Source organism: Schistocerca piceifrons, chromosome 7, assembly GCF_021461385.2.
Source record: "Schistocerca piceifrons isolate TAMUIC-IGC-003096 chromosome 7, iqSchPice1.1, whole genome shotgun sequence".
NCBI classification, from domain to species: Eukaryota; Metazoa; Arthropoda; class Insecta; order Orthoptera; family Acrididae; genus Schistocerca; species Schistocerca piceifrons.
This window is the reverse complement of record NC_060144.1, coordinates 570,450,688-570,468,236: the sequence shown is the minus strand read 5'-3', so window position 1 is coordinate 570,468,236 and position 17,549 is coordinate 570,450,688. Positions and strand designations below refer to the sequence as shown.

At 46.5% G+C, this 17,549-nt stretch overlaps 1 protein-coding gene across 1 annotated transcript in view; it reads right to left on the bottom strand.

Moving 5' to 3' along the window:
- Window positions 1-17,549, bottom strand: part of LOC124804751 (chromatin assembly factor 1 subunit A-like) — a 102,756-nt gene that overhangs the window by 7,320 nt on the left and 77,887 nt on the right. The window contains exon 11 of the mRNA XM_047265056.1: window positions 15,228-15,389. Coding sequence (XP_047121012.1) covers window positions 15,228-15,389 — 162 coding nt within the window. The remainder of the gene's footprint in view (window positions 1-15,227; window positions 15,390-17,549) is intronic.

Here is a 17,549-nt window from a genome sequence, read left to right as displayed (position 1 = left end):
AAGTGGGATTTTACTCAGGGAGTCGGTAGCGTGAAGCCAGCAGTGTTTTAGCCCAAAGATCGAATTTTACAACCTGCAGCACTCCAGGAGGTATTTTGTTTTGGTTTTAGTGCGCAAAACTTCTATGGTGATTAGCGCCCGGTCCGTGACTTAGGAAACAGTAAAAAGCCGAAATTGAAAACCAGCAGCAATGGGAACGAAAGTCATAAAATTGGAGAAACTAAAAGCAGAAGGAAGGCTTAAAAATCCACTACAGAAAGGGGTTGGTTGTCCCCAAAAAGCTTCAAATGACTGACGTCATTTCACCGGCACTAATAAACTTGAGAACGCGGTCGGCTGAGCGCGTGTCATCTGCTAAAATCGACGATATATCAGGCGAAAGCTGTAGACGGGAGCTTAACGGATTAAAATAGGGGCACTCAATTAAAAGGTGTCTTACCGTCCACAGGTGAGAGCAGTGGGGACAGAGTGGGGGAGGATCACTGCTTAAAAGATATCGATGGCTAAAAAGACAGTGCCCTATCCGGAGTCTAGTTAAAATTATCTCCTCCCGATGACGCGTTCGGGAGGAAGAGGTCCAAGCACAAGGAAGAGCTTTCATGTTCCGCAATTTATTATGGGTAAGTGTCGACCAATGCGTGTGCCATAAATGAACAACACGTCGACATAGAACGCTCCGTAGATCGGCGAAGGGAATCGATTGAATAGCTGGCCGAGGAAGAGAGACTGCAGCCTTGGCTGCAATATCGGCCGCCTCATTTCCATAGATACCAACGTGTCCCGGGAGCCAGAGGAACGCCACCGAGACGCCCCCCAGGTGGAGCAAGCGCAGACAGTCCTGAATCCGGTGGACCAGAGGGTGCACAGGATAAAGAGCTTGCAGACTGAGGAGAGAGCTGAGAGAATCTGAGCAGATAACGTACTGTATTCGCTGATGGCGGCGGATGTAGTGGACAGCCTGGAGAACAGCGTAAAGCTCCGCAGTATAAACCGAACACTGGTCGGGAAGCCGAAAGTGATTTGGGGTGTCGCCAACAATATAGGCACTCCCTACACCTAACGATGTTTTCGTGCCGTCGGTGTAAATAAATGTGGCGTCCGTCATTTGTGCACATAGAGCAGCAAATGCCCGACGATAAACAAGTGAAGGGGTACCATCCTTGGGAAATCGACAAAGGTCACGGAGCAGGCAGATCCGGGGACAGAGCCAAGGCGGTGCTGTACCCCAAGTTGTCAAGAAGGTTTTAGGAAAGCGGAAGGAAAGAGAATGGAGCAGTTGACGGAAGCGGACTCCCGGTGGTAGTAGGGGGGAGGGGCGGCCTGCATACAGATGGCTAGCATAACGACTCAGAAGGACTGCTCGGCGATTGGCGGGGGTTCAGCAGTCTCAGCATAAAGGCTTCCCACAGGGCTGGTGTAAAAAGCTCCAGACACTAAACGTAATCCACGGTGGTGGATAGAGTCGAGACGCCGAAGAATAGACGGCCGAGCAGAGGAGTAGACTATGCTTCCATAGTCCAAATTCGAGCGCACTAAGGCGCGATAGAGGCGGAGAAGGACCACTCTGTCTGCTTCCCAGGAGGTACCATTCAGGACACGGAGGGTGTTGAGGGAACGCAGACAGCGAGCTGAAAGATAGGAAACGTGGGAGGACCAGCACAGTTTTCTGTCAAACATAAGACCCAAGAATTTAGCGACGTCTGAAAACGGAAGGTTGACAGGACCTAGATGTAAGGAGGGCGGAAGAAACTCCTTACGCCGCCAAAAATTAACACAAACTGTCTTACTGGGAGAAAAACGGAAGCCGGTTTCGATGCTCCAAGAGTGGAGGCGATCGAGACATCCTTGAAGACGTTGTTCAAGAAGGCTGGTCCGTTGAGAGCTGTAGTAGATCGCAAAATCGTCCACAAAGAGGGAGCCCGAGACATCAGGAAGGAGACAATCCATAATTGGATTGATGGCAATGGCAAACAGTACAATACTCAGCACGGAGCCCTGGGGTACCCCGTTTTCTTGGGAGAAAGTACGGGAGAGAGTAGTGTTCACCCACACACTAAATGTGCGCTCTGCCATAAATTCGCGAAGAAAAAAGGGCAGCCGACCTCGAAAGCCCCAAGAGAACAGTGTGCGGAGGATGCATGTCCTCCAACAGGTATCGTATGCTCTCTCCAGATCAAAAAATATTGCTACTGTTTGGCGTTTCCGGAGAAAATTGTTCATGATATAAATGGAGAGAGCAACAAGATGGTCAACTGCAGAACGATGCTTTCGGAATCTGCATAGGGCAGGTCTTAAAAGACTGCGGGATTCCAGCCACCACGCTAAACGGTAATTCACCATACGCTCCAAAACCTTACAGACACTACTCATGAGAGAAATGGGACGATAGCTAGAGAGGAGATGTTTGTCCTTTCCAGGTTTTGGAACAGGAATGACGATAGCTTCCCGCCATCGTCTGGGAAAAGTACTGTCGGTTCAAATTCGATTATAAAGGCGAAGGAGGTAACGCAGACTATGGGTTGATAAATGCAGCAACATTTGGACGTGGATACCATCCGGTCCTGGGGCGGAGGAGCGAGAAGAAGAGAGTGCATGTTGGAGTTCCCGCAAGGAGAAAACAGTATTGTAGCTTTCGCGATTTTGAGAGGAGAAAGCAAGAGGTTGCACTTCCGCTGCACGTTTCTTCGGGAGAAACGCTAGTGGGTAATTTGAAGAGCTCGAAATCTCAGCAAAGTGCTGACCCAACGAGTTAGAAATTGCAACGGGGTCCGCTAATGTGTCATGCGCGACAGTGAGCCCAGAGACTGGGGAGAAACTAGGCGCGCCTGAGAACCGTCGAAGCCGACTCCAAACTTCTGAGGAGGGAGTGAAGGTGTTAAATGAACTAATAAAGAATTTCCAGCTTGCCTTCTTGCTATCGTGGATGACACGACGGCATTGCGCTCGGAACTGCTTATAGCGGATACAGTTGGCCAAAGTAGGATGGTGGCGGAAAACGCGGAGAGCACGTCACCGCTCACGTACTGCATCACGGCATGCCTCGTTCCACCAAGGAACTGGGGGGCGCCGGGGCAGTTCGGAGGTGCGTGGTATTGAATGTTCCGCAGCTGTAAGAATAACGTCGGTAATATGTGAGACCTCATCGTCGACGCTGGGAAAGTGACGGTCATCGAATGTCGCTAGAGACGAAAAAAGTGTCCAATCGGCTTGGGTAAACTTCCAGCGTCACGGGCGCATGTAGGGCAGTTGAGGCTGCAGTCTAAGGACACATGGAAAGTGGTCACTCGAGTGTGTATCATCAAGGGCGAACCATTCGAAGCGCTGAGCTAACGGAACAGTACCGACCGCAAGGTCCAAATGAGATAAATATGTCATGGAGGCAGACAAAAATGTAGGGACCACAGTGTTGAGGCAAACTAGATCTGCTTGGTGGAAGACGTCTAGCAATAGAGAGCCACGTGGACAAGGATGTGGAGATCCCCAAAGCGGGTGGTGGGCATTGAAGACCCCAACCAGCAAATATGGGGGTGGAAGCTGACCAAGAAGATGAAGGAGATCAGCTCGTGCCATTGGTGTGGACGATGGAATGTATACAGTACAAAGAGAGAACGTGTATCCGGAAAGGGAAGACGGACGGCGACAGCTTGGAAGGAAGTGTTTAAATGGATTGGGTGATAATGGAGAGTTTCATGGAGAAGAATCATGAGTCCTCCATGCGCTGGAGTGCCTTCAACAGAGGGGAGATCATATCGGACGGACTGAAAATGAGGGAGAACAAAGCGGTCATGGGGACGCAGCTTTGTTTCCTGAAGACAGAAGATGACCGGCGAGTAGGATCGTAAGAGGATCGACAATTCATCCTGATTGGCTCGAATACCGCGGATATTCCAGTGGATAATGGACATAGGGTGAACAGAAAATGGAGGACTGTGACCAAGGTCGCTGTCAACTGAACGACTGCTCTGAGCTTGCGACCGACAGCATGGAACGGCATTCAGCCGAAGGCAGAAGATCCTGATCCATAGGTTGGTCAGGAGCAGCTCCTGCCACCAGCGATCGGCCGGTTGATCGGCCGCCAGCAGTGCGCATCGGCGACACAGAAGACGGCCGAGGGCGATTTCCGCCAGGTGGTGCTGTAGATGGGATACGCCTTGGTGGAGGAGGAGAGGAACTGGGTTTCTTTGTAGCCTTGTTGGAAGTATGATGTTTAGAGGAAGGAGGAACCGATGGTTGGGAAGTTGCCGTACGTAAAAACTCTTCACGAGTATGCTCTTGTTTCGAAGTCTTGGTGTGGGCTCGAGATTTAGCAGAACTCGACGAAGGGTGAGCCAGAGAGTGGGCAGGCGAAAGTGGTGAGGCTGAACGGGCGATCTTTGCGCTGGCCGATCTGACGACCGTGGCACTAAAGGTGAGGTCGCAAGTCTGCGTGGCCGCCTCCTTTGTTGGCGGAGGAGAAGCAAGGACAGTGCTGTATTTTCCTTTCTGAGGCACGGTGGGCTGTCGACTGGCGAATAATTTTCGAGCAGCAAAGGTCGACACCTTTTACTTTACTCTAATTTCCTGGATGAGCTTTTCGTCCTTAAAAACGGGACAATCTCGATACTAAGCAGCGTGGTCACCCATACAGTTGATGCAGCAAGGGGATGGCGGTGGACAAGCACCCTCATGGGCATCCTTGCCACACGTAACACATTTGGCCGGATTGGAACAGGACTGGCTGGTGTGATTGAACCGGAAATTATCTCATAGCCTGCTTTGATTTTCGATGGGAGTTGAACTTTGTCAAATGTCAAGAAGACAGTGCGGGTTGGAATAATGTTCGTGTCAACCCTTTTCATAACCCTATGAACAGCCGTTACGCCCTGGTCAGACAGGTAGTGCTGAATTTCTTCGTCAGACAATCCATCGAGGGAGCGTGTATAAACGACTCCGCGTGAGGAATTTAAAGTACGGTGCGGTTCCACCCGGACAGGGAAGGTGTGTAGTAGTGAAGTACGCAGCAATTTTTGTGCCTGGAGGGCACTGACTGTTTCTAACAACAGGGTGCCATTCCGTAATCTGGAACAAGACTTTACAGGACCTGCAATTGCGTCGACACATTTCTGAATAATGAAAGGTTTGACCGTGGAGAAGTCGTGACCTTCGTCAGACCGAGAAACAACTAGGAACTGTGGCAACGATGGAAGAACTGACTGTGGCTGAGACTCAGTGAAGTTACGTTTGTGAGCAGACATAGTGGAAGGTGAGGAAACCATTGCGGAAGAATCCCCCATGATTACCGGTGTCTCCGATGGCGCGCTCCTTCCTTGTGGGGGCCCTGTCTGGGGGCACTCCCGCCTTAGGTGATTGTTCACACCTCAGGTCACACCTCCCGACAAACGGACGGAGGGACCAATCGGCACTTTCGGAAGGTATCAGCTCGGGTAATCACCCCTCCCTGGGCCTGGCCGTTACCAGGGGGTATGTACGTGTCCTACCTGTCTACCCGGGGTGGGGAATTATGCGTTACCCCGTCACCGGCTACGCATGGAAGTGCGTGGGTCGGCCTTCAGACACGCACAGGGAGGACGAAAGAGAAAGGGAATGGAAAGAAGAGAGGTCTCAAACGCCGCAGCGGAGAAAAGGGTTAAGAGAAGAGGTAAGGAAAAGAGAAGGACAAAGGAAGGATGAAGAGATACAAGCAAGGAAGGCGAAGAATGCAGTACATTTACAAGCGTCCGTCTCCAGACGTAGGCACAAACCATACTCCCAGAGGGGGAGAAAGGGAAGGAAAGAGCCAGAGGTGAGGGTGGGGGGCGAAGATGGGGGATGGGGAAGGATGCGGAAAGGGAAGGTATGCAGCCCGGAAAGGAAGGAGGGCCACATTAGCTCGGGGTCCCGTGCTCGCTACGCACGTAGCCACGAAAGAGTTGTGGATCCCCTGGGGGGACCCCAGGAGGTGCTGGCCCTTTGAGGCAGTCTCCAGTGGCAGGGTTCTGATGTGGCCCGGTGGCATGCGGCATTTCTGGTAGAACACTGCAAGGCGAGCAGAATGTCTCCCTAAAGTGAATAACACAGGGAGATGCTGCTTCCACCTTGACTGTGTTACCGTGGGCTCATAAAAGCATCGCAGGCGACATGGTCAGCAAGGAATATATCTCCACGATACCCCACTCTATATTTTTTGAGTGTGGGAAAGAGGACTGGATTGTGTCCATTTAGATGCTGGCGTCAAGGAAGTGTCTGGAAAGTTGTTTGGTCGGGCAGCGACTCCCACAGGCGACTGCGATTGGCCAGACCAATGTGACGTAAGCAGTGTTTTCGGTGCACTCACAGCTGAGCAGGAGTAGCGCTCACTGGTGAAAAATTTGTTAAAATGTTGTGATCGGACAGCCACAGCAGCAGAGCGGCAAGTTGTGCTAGATTTTAGTAGAAATGAGACACTTGCAGAGTACCGGGTGATAAGGAGTAATTGTAGGGTAGCTGTGTACCTTATCCAGAACTCCAGATAATTTTGCGAAATTGTGTTGTGTACACATGCCGCTGTGAGCGACTTCACACCTGATTGGCATAACAGGATGCCGAGAACAGCCAGCTGGGGAATATCATAGAGGATAAGAGCACAACAGGTAAAATACGCAGCTCTAGCCGTAGCACAATCAGCCTTGCTGTTTATAAAAGTAAAATGGGTGGCCATTAACCCAGTGAGCATCACAGCACATTCTCATATTATTTCTGTGATAACATACTGATGTACTTGACCTAGAACCTTGTGGTCTCATTCAGTTAAGGGGAAGTGATAATCCGCATTGCTCAGTTTTATAGTTGTAGATTCATGTTAAACTCTTTTCTCTTGATTAAGATATTAATCTGTCCACATTCAACAGGAATCACCTCGTTAATGTGATTTATTAAGTATATATAAATTCTCAAATGGAATAAATTTGATTATCTTTCCCAATATTTCAGACTACATATATTGACATGCCAACCCTATCCTACTACCTAGTCAAACATTTTGGTGGGGTTAACTTGATATTAATAGCTTGCATGCATCACTACTTTCTATGAGGCAAGTGACTTCACCCAATCCAATTTTTCAATAGAGGCCTCTATTGCATAGTCAGATGTCATTAAGTGCATAAGAATTGCATTGGAGGAATTTATAGTAGAATTCTGAGTTCAGTAAATAGGTCATTTGCATAACGCCTCGCGACAGCAAAGGAAACTTGGAGGTCACTTCCAATGGTCATCCAAGAGGGTACCTTTCGGGCAGGTTATGGAAGAGGGCCAGGGAGGATGCTGCGCATCAAAGTCACTGAGCAGGAAAAAGAGGTGAGTGAGTTGACAAATAAACTGGAGGAAGTCTTCCCTCGTGACACCCAATGATGGAGGGATGTAGGCATTACAAAGAGGAAAGGCGAAGCACAGAAGGTAAATAGGGACTGCAACAGCTTGCAGCAGGATGTTCAGTGAGATGGTCTAACTACAAACGTCATCCAAGATGAGCAGCAGGCCTCCCCAATAAGATAGTATGCCGTCCTTGGAGGTAAGGTCAAAGTGAATTGGAAAGAAATGCGAGAGGTCAAAGCAGTCACAAGGATGCAATTTTGTTTCCTGGAGGTAGAAAAAAAGTGGACGCTGAGATTCCAAGAACAGCTGTAATTACTCCTCGTTGGATCTAATGCTGCAAATGTTCCATTAGAGGAGAGTCATGAGGTGGAAAGGAGAGGAGGGAAGAAATGTAGGGCTGTCAGCTCGGCAGCTGCTGAATGCCAGCCTTTGACAGCTCACTGCTACAGGGCGCAGAGGCTGGAAGATCCTGTTCCGTGAGGTCTACAGAGACATCAGCATTCTCACTGGGTCGGCCTGAGGATCCAGGAAGCAAAGACGGTTGGCAGTGAAACCGCACTGGTGAAAAGGTGAGTGTGAAGGGTGAGTGTATCACACAGTGACACCATTGAAGAGTATAAGAGTATCTCCAAGTTGGCAAAGGAGAAGTCTTCGAGACTTTGCGGTTGGCAGATGAAGACTCATATGTTTGTTGGCTAGAGGGAAGTAAAAAGTTTTCACAGGAATATTCCTTCTGTCCTGCCGGTTGCATACCAGACGATTTCACCACTGGAGGGGAAGATCTGGTGGCTTGTTACACAGTTGGAGGAGAAGGAAATGGGACTGCTGCCACGACATTGAGCAATTTTATAATCATGGTGCCGAATTTGATGTTGCAATTCTGTGTGGCCACTTCCTTTGTGGAGCGAGATGAAGGGAGAACAGTACTTAAGTGCCAGATGATGAAACACAGGGTTTTCGACTAGACAACAACTTCCGAGCAACAGGGTAAGGCACTTTTTTCTTCAACCCAATCTCCTGGACAGCCTGCCCATTTTGATACAGCGGGGAGAAGCAGGCAGGCAATCGCCATTGTGAGCATCCCTACCACAAGTAACACGTTTGGCCGTGTCTCGACAAGACAGCCGAGTGTGGTTGTAACATTGACACTGGTGGCAGTGCATCAGGTTTGGAACTGACTGTGATGACTTTATAGCCTGCTTTTATCTCTGATGGAGGCACTACTCTATCAAATGAGAGAAAATGAGTGTGTATAGGCACTAAGGTTCTTCAACCTTTTACATTACGAGATGGACTGCACTGGTGCCCTGATCAGACAGGTAAGTTTGGATTTCTCCCACGCTCAGACCATTGAGCAGCCTAGTGTAAATAATACCACGTGAATAATTTAGTGTTCAATGGACCTCGACATCAAAAGGATACCCATGGAGCAGCGAAGCTGCAGGCAGCTGAGCTTGAGAATCAACTGATCTCCAAAAGCAAAGTGTCATTACGTACATTAGAGCAGGATTTCACAGGGCCTGCAACTGCAACAACACCTTTCTGAATTACAAATGGATTAACTGTAACAAAGGACTGACTGTCTTCAGAATGTGATCCCACAAGGAACCAATATGCAGCTGGCAGTCTTGGAATCTTTAGCTTCAGTCCATTAACGTTTAGTAGACAGACTGAGATGGTGATCGGATCATTGTGAGAAAATTCCCCACGATTGCCTGCATCTCCGATGGTGCGCTCCTTCTAACTGGGGGCCTCACCCTACTTAGGTGATGGTTCAAACCTCAGGTCACAACTCCCAAACTCCTGACAGAGGGACAAATTGGCAATTTGAGAAGCTAACAGCTCAGGCAATCAATGTGTGAACTCTACCTGTCGATCTGGGGCTGGGAATTGTGCATTACCCAGCCACCTGTTAAGCATCAGATGCACAGACTGGCCTTCAGGAGCACAAATGGAGGAAGACGAGAAAGTGGAACCTCAAACACCGAAGCGGAAGAAGAATAGGAGATGGAATGCAACTGAAAATTCAGAACACATTTCCAAAGAGATCTCTGACATGTTCCCCAAGGGAGGAGAAAAAGAATAGCAGAAGGATAAATAGGCAGCACGGAAGGAAAAAGGCGTCCAAAGGCTGAGGACCCACGGTAGCCAAACACGAGCTCACCAGAGTGTCATGAGCCCCCTGGGGGATTAGGCAGGTGCATCAGCCACTAAGCCGCCTTGGCGCAGCGATTCGCACAAACTGCACAGGTTCCCCTGGCATGCTTACATCTTCTATTCAAATTTTCACTGCCGCCCCAGTGTACTTTAAATTCCCCTTACTCACAATCAGAACTGCTGAGGTTTTCTATGTTCTGGAGTAGCACCTCAGCATAGAATGTAAATGGGCGATCCAGCCTGAAACCCACATGCATGTACTTATACAAATGAACTGACACAGTTTCAGAGACTTTGCTGATTTGATTTTATGTATATGGACCGCAGTGGCGAGCGAAAATTTGTACCACGACTGGGAATTGAACCTGCGTCTCTGGCCCACTAGGCAGGTGCGTTAGCTGTTCCCTCCTAGTCATTAAGAGGCTTTTTTCCACCTGTCGTGCAGGGTATATGAGACATGTGAAATACCCTCAGACTTCAAAAACAATGTAGTAATTCCAATTCCAAAGAAGGCTGATAATGACGTGTTAGTACAAGCGACCATCAATTTAATAAATCATGGATGCAAAATGCTGACACTACTTATCTGCATAAAAATGCTACAACTGAGAGGAGCCAACCTGGGGAAAGATTGATTTGGGTTCAGAACAAATATAGGACTAAACAACTCAATTTAGGACTGAAGAAAGAAATATCTAAAGTTTTGGAATCTATAGATTCGTACACAAATTATGGTGTAGTTGTATAAGGCACGAAAGAGAGGCTGTAACTGAGATGAGAGTGAAAAAGGTTTGTAGCCTGTGCCCCACGTCTTTTACATACAACAAACACTGAAGGAAACCATGGAGAAATTTGAAAAAGTAATTAGAGACTAGAAATATAAACCTACAAATTTGGTGATGATATTGTAATTGTGTCAAGAGTGGCGGAGTACTAGGAAGATTAGTTGAATGGCGTTGATAGTGTCCTGAAAAATGTTTAAAATGTGAAATTCAACAAAATTGAAACAAGATTAACTGAATATATTTGAATTAAATAAGGTGAGACTTAGGGAATTAGATTACAAATTGAATCACTAAAAGTAATAGATGAGTTTTGCTATTAGGGGGCAAAATAACTGATGACAGCTGAAGTACAGAGGATGTAAAATGTAGACTGGCGAAACTTGTTAATGTTGAATACAAATTTAGTTGTTGGTGAAAGTATTTTCTTGGAACGTAATGCTGAATAGAAGTAGAAATTGGACCATAAACAGAACGGACTTGAAGATAACAGAAGGCTTTGGAATGTGGTGCTACAAATGTTGACGATTATGCTTCTAATAATTAATGACTAATGAAGACATACTGAACAAAACTGGGAAAAAATGGAACTTATGCCCCACTGTCATTATTAGAAGTGGGATGGGTTGTTGGGACACATCCAAAGCCACTTGTTAATGGTGGGAAGAGTCAGAGTGTGTGTGTGTGTGTGTGTGTGTGTGTGTGTAAGGAAGGAAAAATTACAAGAATGACAGAAAGGCAACAAACACTACAAGAAACAAAAGAGGACAAGAAAACCACAGAGAGACGCAAGATAGGTAGAAGAGATTAAAACAAGAAAGAAGATTACTATGGTTGGCTGACCATGAGAATAAAAAGGAGAAGCCAGCCACTCTGCAACACATTAAAACCTCCACCCTAAAAGCACTAGGTGGAGGACACAGGGGCACAAAGGACATTCACTAAAAATTAGATCAAATGATAAAGCCAACCCTCACGAATAAAACGTAGAACTAAATCAGCCGATGAGGCGTTGTCAGATAAAATTAGCAGCAATGAGCCTGGTAACCAAAGATTTTGTTGCAGGGCAGTCAGAGTAGGACAGTGCACCAGAATATGGGCCACTGTCAACCAGGCGCCGCACTGACACTGAGATGGGAGATAGCCGTGGGTCGCCCAAGCGTGGCCAATGCAGAGCCGGCAGAGAACCACAGAGTACCTGTGAGAGGCCCTCATCGAGGACTTTCACACATTCTTATTCTCCTTAATGGCACGCAGTTTGCTGTGCGTACTGAGATTATAGCATTCCATTTCCCAAAGCTGGAGAACTTGCGGTGTAACAACGAATGCAGTTCAGTTATGGGGATGCCAACCTCTGGAAGTGGTTGCCATGTAGCCTGTTTGGCCAGCCTGTCGGCAAGTTCATTTCCTGAAATTCCAACGTGACCTGGGGTCCATACAAATACCACTGAATGACTGGACCGTTCCAGGGCACAGATGGATGGTCACTATCATAGGATGGTGAGGGTAGCACTGGTTGATAGCTTGTAGGCTGCTCAACGAGTAAGTACGCAGGAGAAATGATCACCAGTTCTGCAGTGAAAACCCAGAAGCCATCTTTCAAGGAGTGCTGTTCAATGTGTCCTCCATGAACATACACAAAACCATCATGACCATCAGCCATTGAGACATCAGTGTAAACCACCTCATGACCCTGGTACATGTCCAGAATCGAGAGGAAATGACAGTGGAGAGCCACGGGGTTAACTGAGTCCTTAGGACCATGTAAAAGGTCCAGGAGAAGCTTTGGCTGAGGTATACACCATGGAAGTGTACGTGAATGGATCTCAAAGTAGAGGTGGTAAAGGGAAGGATTCCAGTTCAGACAGAAAGGAGAGGAGCGTACTGCAACCTGCGCCGCCGATGCGGAAGATGAACTGCCGTGATTGGGAAAGGAAGACGGTAATTAGGATGGTCAAGAGAGCTATGAATGTGTGCAACGTAACTGGCGAGAAATGGTGCATGTCTTATCTTCAGTGGAGGGACTCCAGCCTCTACCAATATGTTGGTCACCGGACTCATCCTAAAAGCTCCCGTCACTAATAGAACACCGCAGTGGTGCACTGGGTCAATTAAACGCGACGCTGAGGGTGCCGCTGGACCATAAATAACACTCCCATAGTTAATGCAGGATTGAACAAGGGCTCTGTAGAGCTGCAGCAGTGTGGAGCGATCAGCACCCCAGTTGGTGTTGCTCAGGCAGCGGACGGCATTGAGGTGCTGCCAGCACTTCCACTTAAGCTGACGAAGATGAGGAAGCCATGTCAATCAGGTGTCGAAATCCAATCCTAAGAATTGATATGTCTCCACTACAGAGACTGGATTGTCATTAAGGTAAAGTGCTGGTTCTGGATGAATGGTACGATGCCGACTGAAGTGCATAACACACGACTTCACAGCTGAAAACTGGAAGCTGTTGGCTAGAGCCCATGACTGTGCCTTGTGCATGGCGCCCTGTAAGCACCGCTCAGCAACACCAGTACTGGAGCAACAGTACAAAATGCAGAAGTCATCTGCATACAGAGAAGGTGAGACAGACGGCCCTACAGCTGCTGCTAGGTCGTTAATGGCCACTAAAAACAGACAGATGCTCAATACACAGGGCCCTGCATGACTCCATTCTCCTGGATATGGATGGAACTATGGGAGGCATCCACTTGGAAATGGAAAGTATGGAGCGACGGGAAGTTTTGGATAAAAATAAGGAGTGGGCCCCGGAGACCCCACTTTTACAATGTGGCAAGGATATGATCTCGCCATGTTGCGTCGTATGCTTTTTGTAAATAAAAGAAAGACAGAAACCAGGTGCTGGCACCTGGAAAAGGCTATTCTGACGGCACACTTGAGGGACTCAAGAATATCAGTGGTAGTGTGACCCTGGTGGAAACTGCCCTGGCATGGAGCCAGTAGGCCCCGTGACTCCAGGAGCCAACGCAACTGCTGACTTACCATACGTTCTAACAGCTTACAAGGAATGTTGGTGAGGCTGATGGGCCAATAGCTATCCACTTCCAGCGGGTTTTTGCCAGGTTTGAGCACTGGAATGATGGTGCTCTCTGGCCATTGGGATGGAAAGGTGCCATTGCGCCAGATCCAGTTGAAGATGACGAGGAGATGTCGCTTGTTGTCAGAGGAGATATGTTTTATCACCTGACTGTGGATCCGATCTGGCCCAGGAGCTGTGTCGGGGCAATGGGCAAGGGCACTGAGGAGCTCTCACTCTGTAAATGCGGCGTTACAGGGTTCACTGTGGCATATAGTGAATGAGAGGACCTTCCCTTCCATCCACAGTTTGAGGACGCGAAACATTTGGGGGTAATTCTCCGATGCAGAGGTGCGAGCATAGTGCTTTGCAAAGTGCCCTGCAATCACGTTTGCATTGGTAAATAACATGCCGCTTATGTTAATGCCAGGAACACCTGTTGGGGTCTGGTACCCAAAATCTCATCTGATCTTCGACCAGGCTTGGGAAGGTGACGTATGGCACCCAATTGTTGAGACGTGCCTCTCCCAACACTCCTGCCGTCTTCTTATAAGCTGGCGAATGCGGGCACAGAGCTGTTGAAAAACTATTAAGTACTCCAGGGAAGTATACTGCTTATGTTGCTGTAGAGCCTGCCTCACTCTTTAATGGCCTCAGCAACTTCCAGCGACCACCCAGAGACCTGTCTTTCGCTGGGGGCACCCTAAGGAACAAGGGATCGCAATTTCTGCTGCAGAAACAATTGTCCTGGTGACACACTCAACCATCACACTGATGTTACTGTGTAGGGGAGATTCAACAGTGACAGCAGAGGTAAAAGCTTCCCAGGCTGCCTTGTTTGAAGCCCATCTTGGTTTGGCATCCGTGGGCATAACACCGGGGCAGTGACAGGACGATGGGGAAGTGGTCACTAAACAAGTTGTCGTAGGTTCTCCAGTGGACAATGGGGGAAGTCCTGGGCTGCAAAGTGATAAATCAATGGCAAAGTAAATACCATGAGCCACACTGAAATGTGTGGGGGCCCCATTATTTACGAGGCAGAGGTCGAATTAAGGTAGTGAAGTTCTGACATATCTACCTTGGCCAGTAAGCACAGTAGGGGGGCAGTGCTCCCGAGGTAGGTGGTGCAGGAGCAACAGGGAGGGAAGTGGCCGCCACCATCAAGGGGGCAGGTTTCGTCTTACGGCTCCGAGAGCTGACTGGAATAGGCGGAACGGAAGGGGCTAGAACTGCTGTCGTAGCAGCGGCGTAGGTAGATGTCCATACACAAAGGCATTATTTTCCTTTCTTTCTGTAGAATCCTGCAGTCCGGCAAGTAAGAGGAATGGTGCTCTCTGCAGTTCACATAGATGGGAGGTAGGGCACATGGAGTATTGGGATGTGAAGGTTGTCCACAATCTTCCCATGTGACACTGGAAGTACAACGGAAAGTCATATGACCAAACTTCCAGCACTTAAAGCAACTGGCTATAATGACTGTGTGGACAATGTGGCCTATTCTACACTTTATTTTAGATCTATGTGACGATGCTGTGCTGATTCTATTTATATGTTTTGATGATGCTATTATGGCCTTATCACTTTAGGACATGGTGTAAAAAAGATCTGAGGATGGTCATTACGAACAAACCGATCATCGTCTAAAGAATTGATATTGTGATCAAAGACTGGAATAAAAAAACATTTGACAGTATTGGATCACTGTTTGTACATGCGACTATGTCGCAGTTGGTGAATATAGTCAACAGTAGTTAAGAATTTAGATCTAATTTATTTGTTGCCACTCTAACTTTGTATTTTAATTTTTCCTTCTTTTCTTACATAATGTCTAAACTGTTCCCTTTACATAAGAATTCAGTATCTGATGTCATTGTATGTGGCATATGGAAGCACTAAGAGCAACTTACTGGTTAACTGTTTCGTGGAGGTTTTACCTGACTCAGGGAAACGCCTCTTCTTGGGACGTCTTGCAACTGGATCGGATTCACCATTTGAAGCACCAGTCTTAGGACTATCTTCTGGCTTGGATGTGATTATGGGTCCATCTCTGTACACTGCACGCCTTGAGCTCAGGAGTTTCAGCAGCTGGGAACCCACTGGAAACAAAATATATAAACAATAAGAATTATACAAAATGATTGCTGTTTCTTGAGTCCACAGTAGATGAAGAAGACATTAATATTCTTTGATCAATTTTTCTGCTTTTTCATGTGACGTTATTAACTGACAAGGGCCAAAACCTGTTTTCTTGAAAAAAAAAAAAAAAAAAAAAAAACACTCATCATATTCAACATAGCAAATGAAAGTGCTCAGAAAATGGGGAGCTGTACTAGCAATAGTGGTTTATTCAATAGCACTCTGCAAAGTTAGACAACTGAATATCACAAACACAGATAAAATGACATGAGACATACACAGACATTACTTATACGAAAGATACAAAAATGATTACATGTCTTTACAATGGAAAGTATTACATTTTTATGTCACAAAGAAACAGCTAAATTTAACTAAAAATTAAAAATAAAGTTTTTTTATGTGAATATTGTTACATTAACAACAGAAGAAAAATAAAGTTGAATTTACAACTGTATTTTAATATTTAATAACTAAAACCTAATTTAACAGAGGGGAAGAGATACTGAGTTCAGTCCTTTCTTCCAGAAGTGCTAGTTCTCAAAGGTTCGCAGGAGAGCTTCCGTGACATTTGGAAGGTAGAAGCCAAAGTACTGGCAGATTGAAGCTGTGGGGACAGGTTGTGAGTTGTGTTTGGGAAGCTCAGTCAGTAGAGCAATTGCCCATGAAAGGCAAAGGTCCCAAGTTCGAGTCTCACTCCAGCACGTAATTTTAATCTGCCAGGAAGTTTCGTATTGGTGTACACTCTGCTGCAAAGTGAAAATTTCATTCTGGTAATACTGAGATTGTGTTGTTATATGTTTATCGATTTCCAATAGTTACCTTTTTGATTTTCTTAACAGACTGTAAAACTTCAAAACCTATATAGTAAAAGTGTTTTTCTGTTAAAAGATGTTTGGCAAAGGTTGAACCTGTTTTTCTTAATCTCCAGCTTCTTTCAGGTTCAGCAGACACATAGATGTCCCAGGAGAAATGATCAATATCCAGGGATATGACAGAAACAATCATTTGAGGCAAAAAATTCGAGTTAACATGGGCCTGAAAATGCATACTTTAAGGGCTATGCATTTTAGAGCCTATGCTTATTAGACATTTTTGCTTCAAATGATCATTCCTGTCATATGTCTGCATACTGGCCATTCCTTCTGGTAAACAACATGGACTTCTCCACAGTAGTTGCATGTGATTTTATACATACCACTCTTTGCCAGAGGTTACAATTCATCTTTACTATCATCACAGAGGCTTGCAGCACTTGCCTGTGGCTTCCCCTGACTCCGTCAGCCACAAGTTCCCGCTTTAACTGCCGTACCAATCTTTTCTAATCAATACATATGCAGCAACGAGCAAAACGAAAATCTGATAAATCCTTACACACTTCATCCCACAGAGCGAAGAAAATTAGTTTGCTGAAAACAAAGTTACTTTGCTGAAAAACAAAGTTGCCCTCAGTGTTTCGTTTGTGACATAAAATTATAGATGGTAACAGGCATAAAGTATAGCAACATTTTCAACTGGTTTGGTCATCTGTTTGAATTATGAAGAAAGGAAAGCCAAACTTCTCTAGAGAGGACCTGTAAGTATTAATTTATCCAGGTGCGGCATTTTTTGTATCATTACGATTACTGATAATGCCTTATGTGGTTTTACCACCTCCTTCTGAAGTACTAACAGAAAGAAAACTATGTGATGCACAATGGTGCTGCAATGAAACTCAGCTATCGTAACTCTCATAATGTACTTTTGGTGATACAGAATTTGTGAAATAATACTTTATGGCTGACACAACAATTTTATGTTCAGTGGAAATTTCTCTTTTCAAACTACTTCCTCTTTCAATGCTGTACTGAACAAATGGCAAACGACATTGAAGCATAGTTGAAAGACAGACAGGAATATAGATTTGGATTTGGATGAATGCATTGACACAATTGATGTTGCTCAACTTCTAGTGATTATCAGAGTAGTTGGTGCAGAGTTCAACGCAATGGACGAACTCCTCGATCTGGTCTCAATGCTTAACTACTGTCGACAGCCTATCTTCTGGCTTACAAAACACAATTGACAAGCATGAACTTTATTGGGACAAACATCTGTTCCTGCAATGATTAGTATCAAGT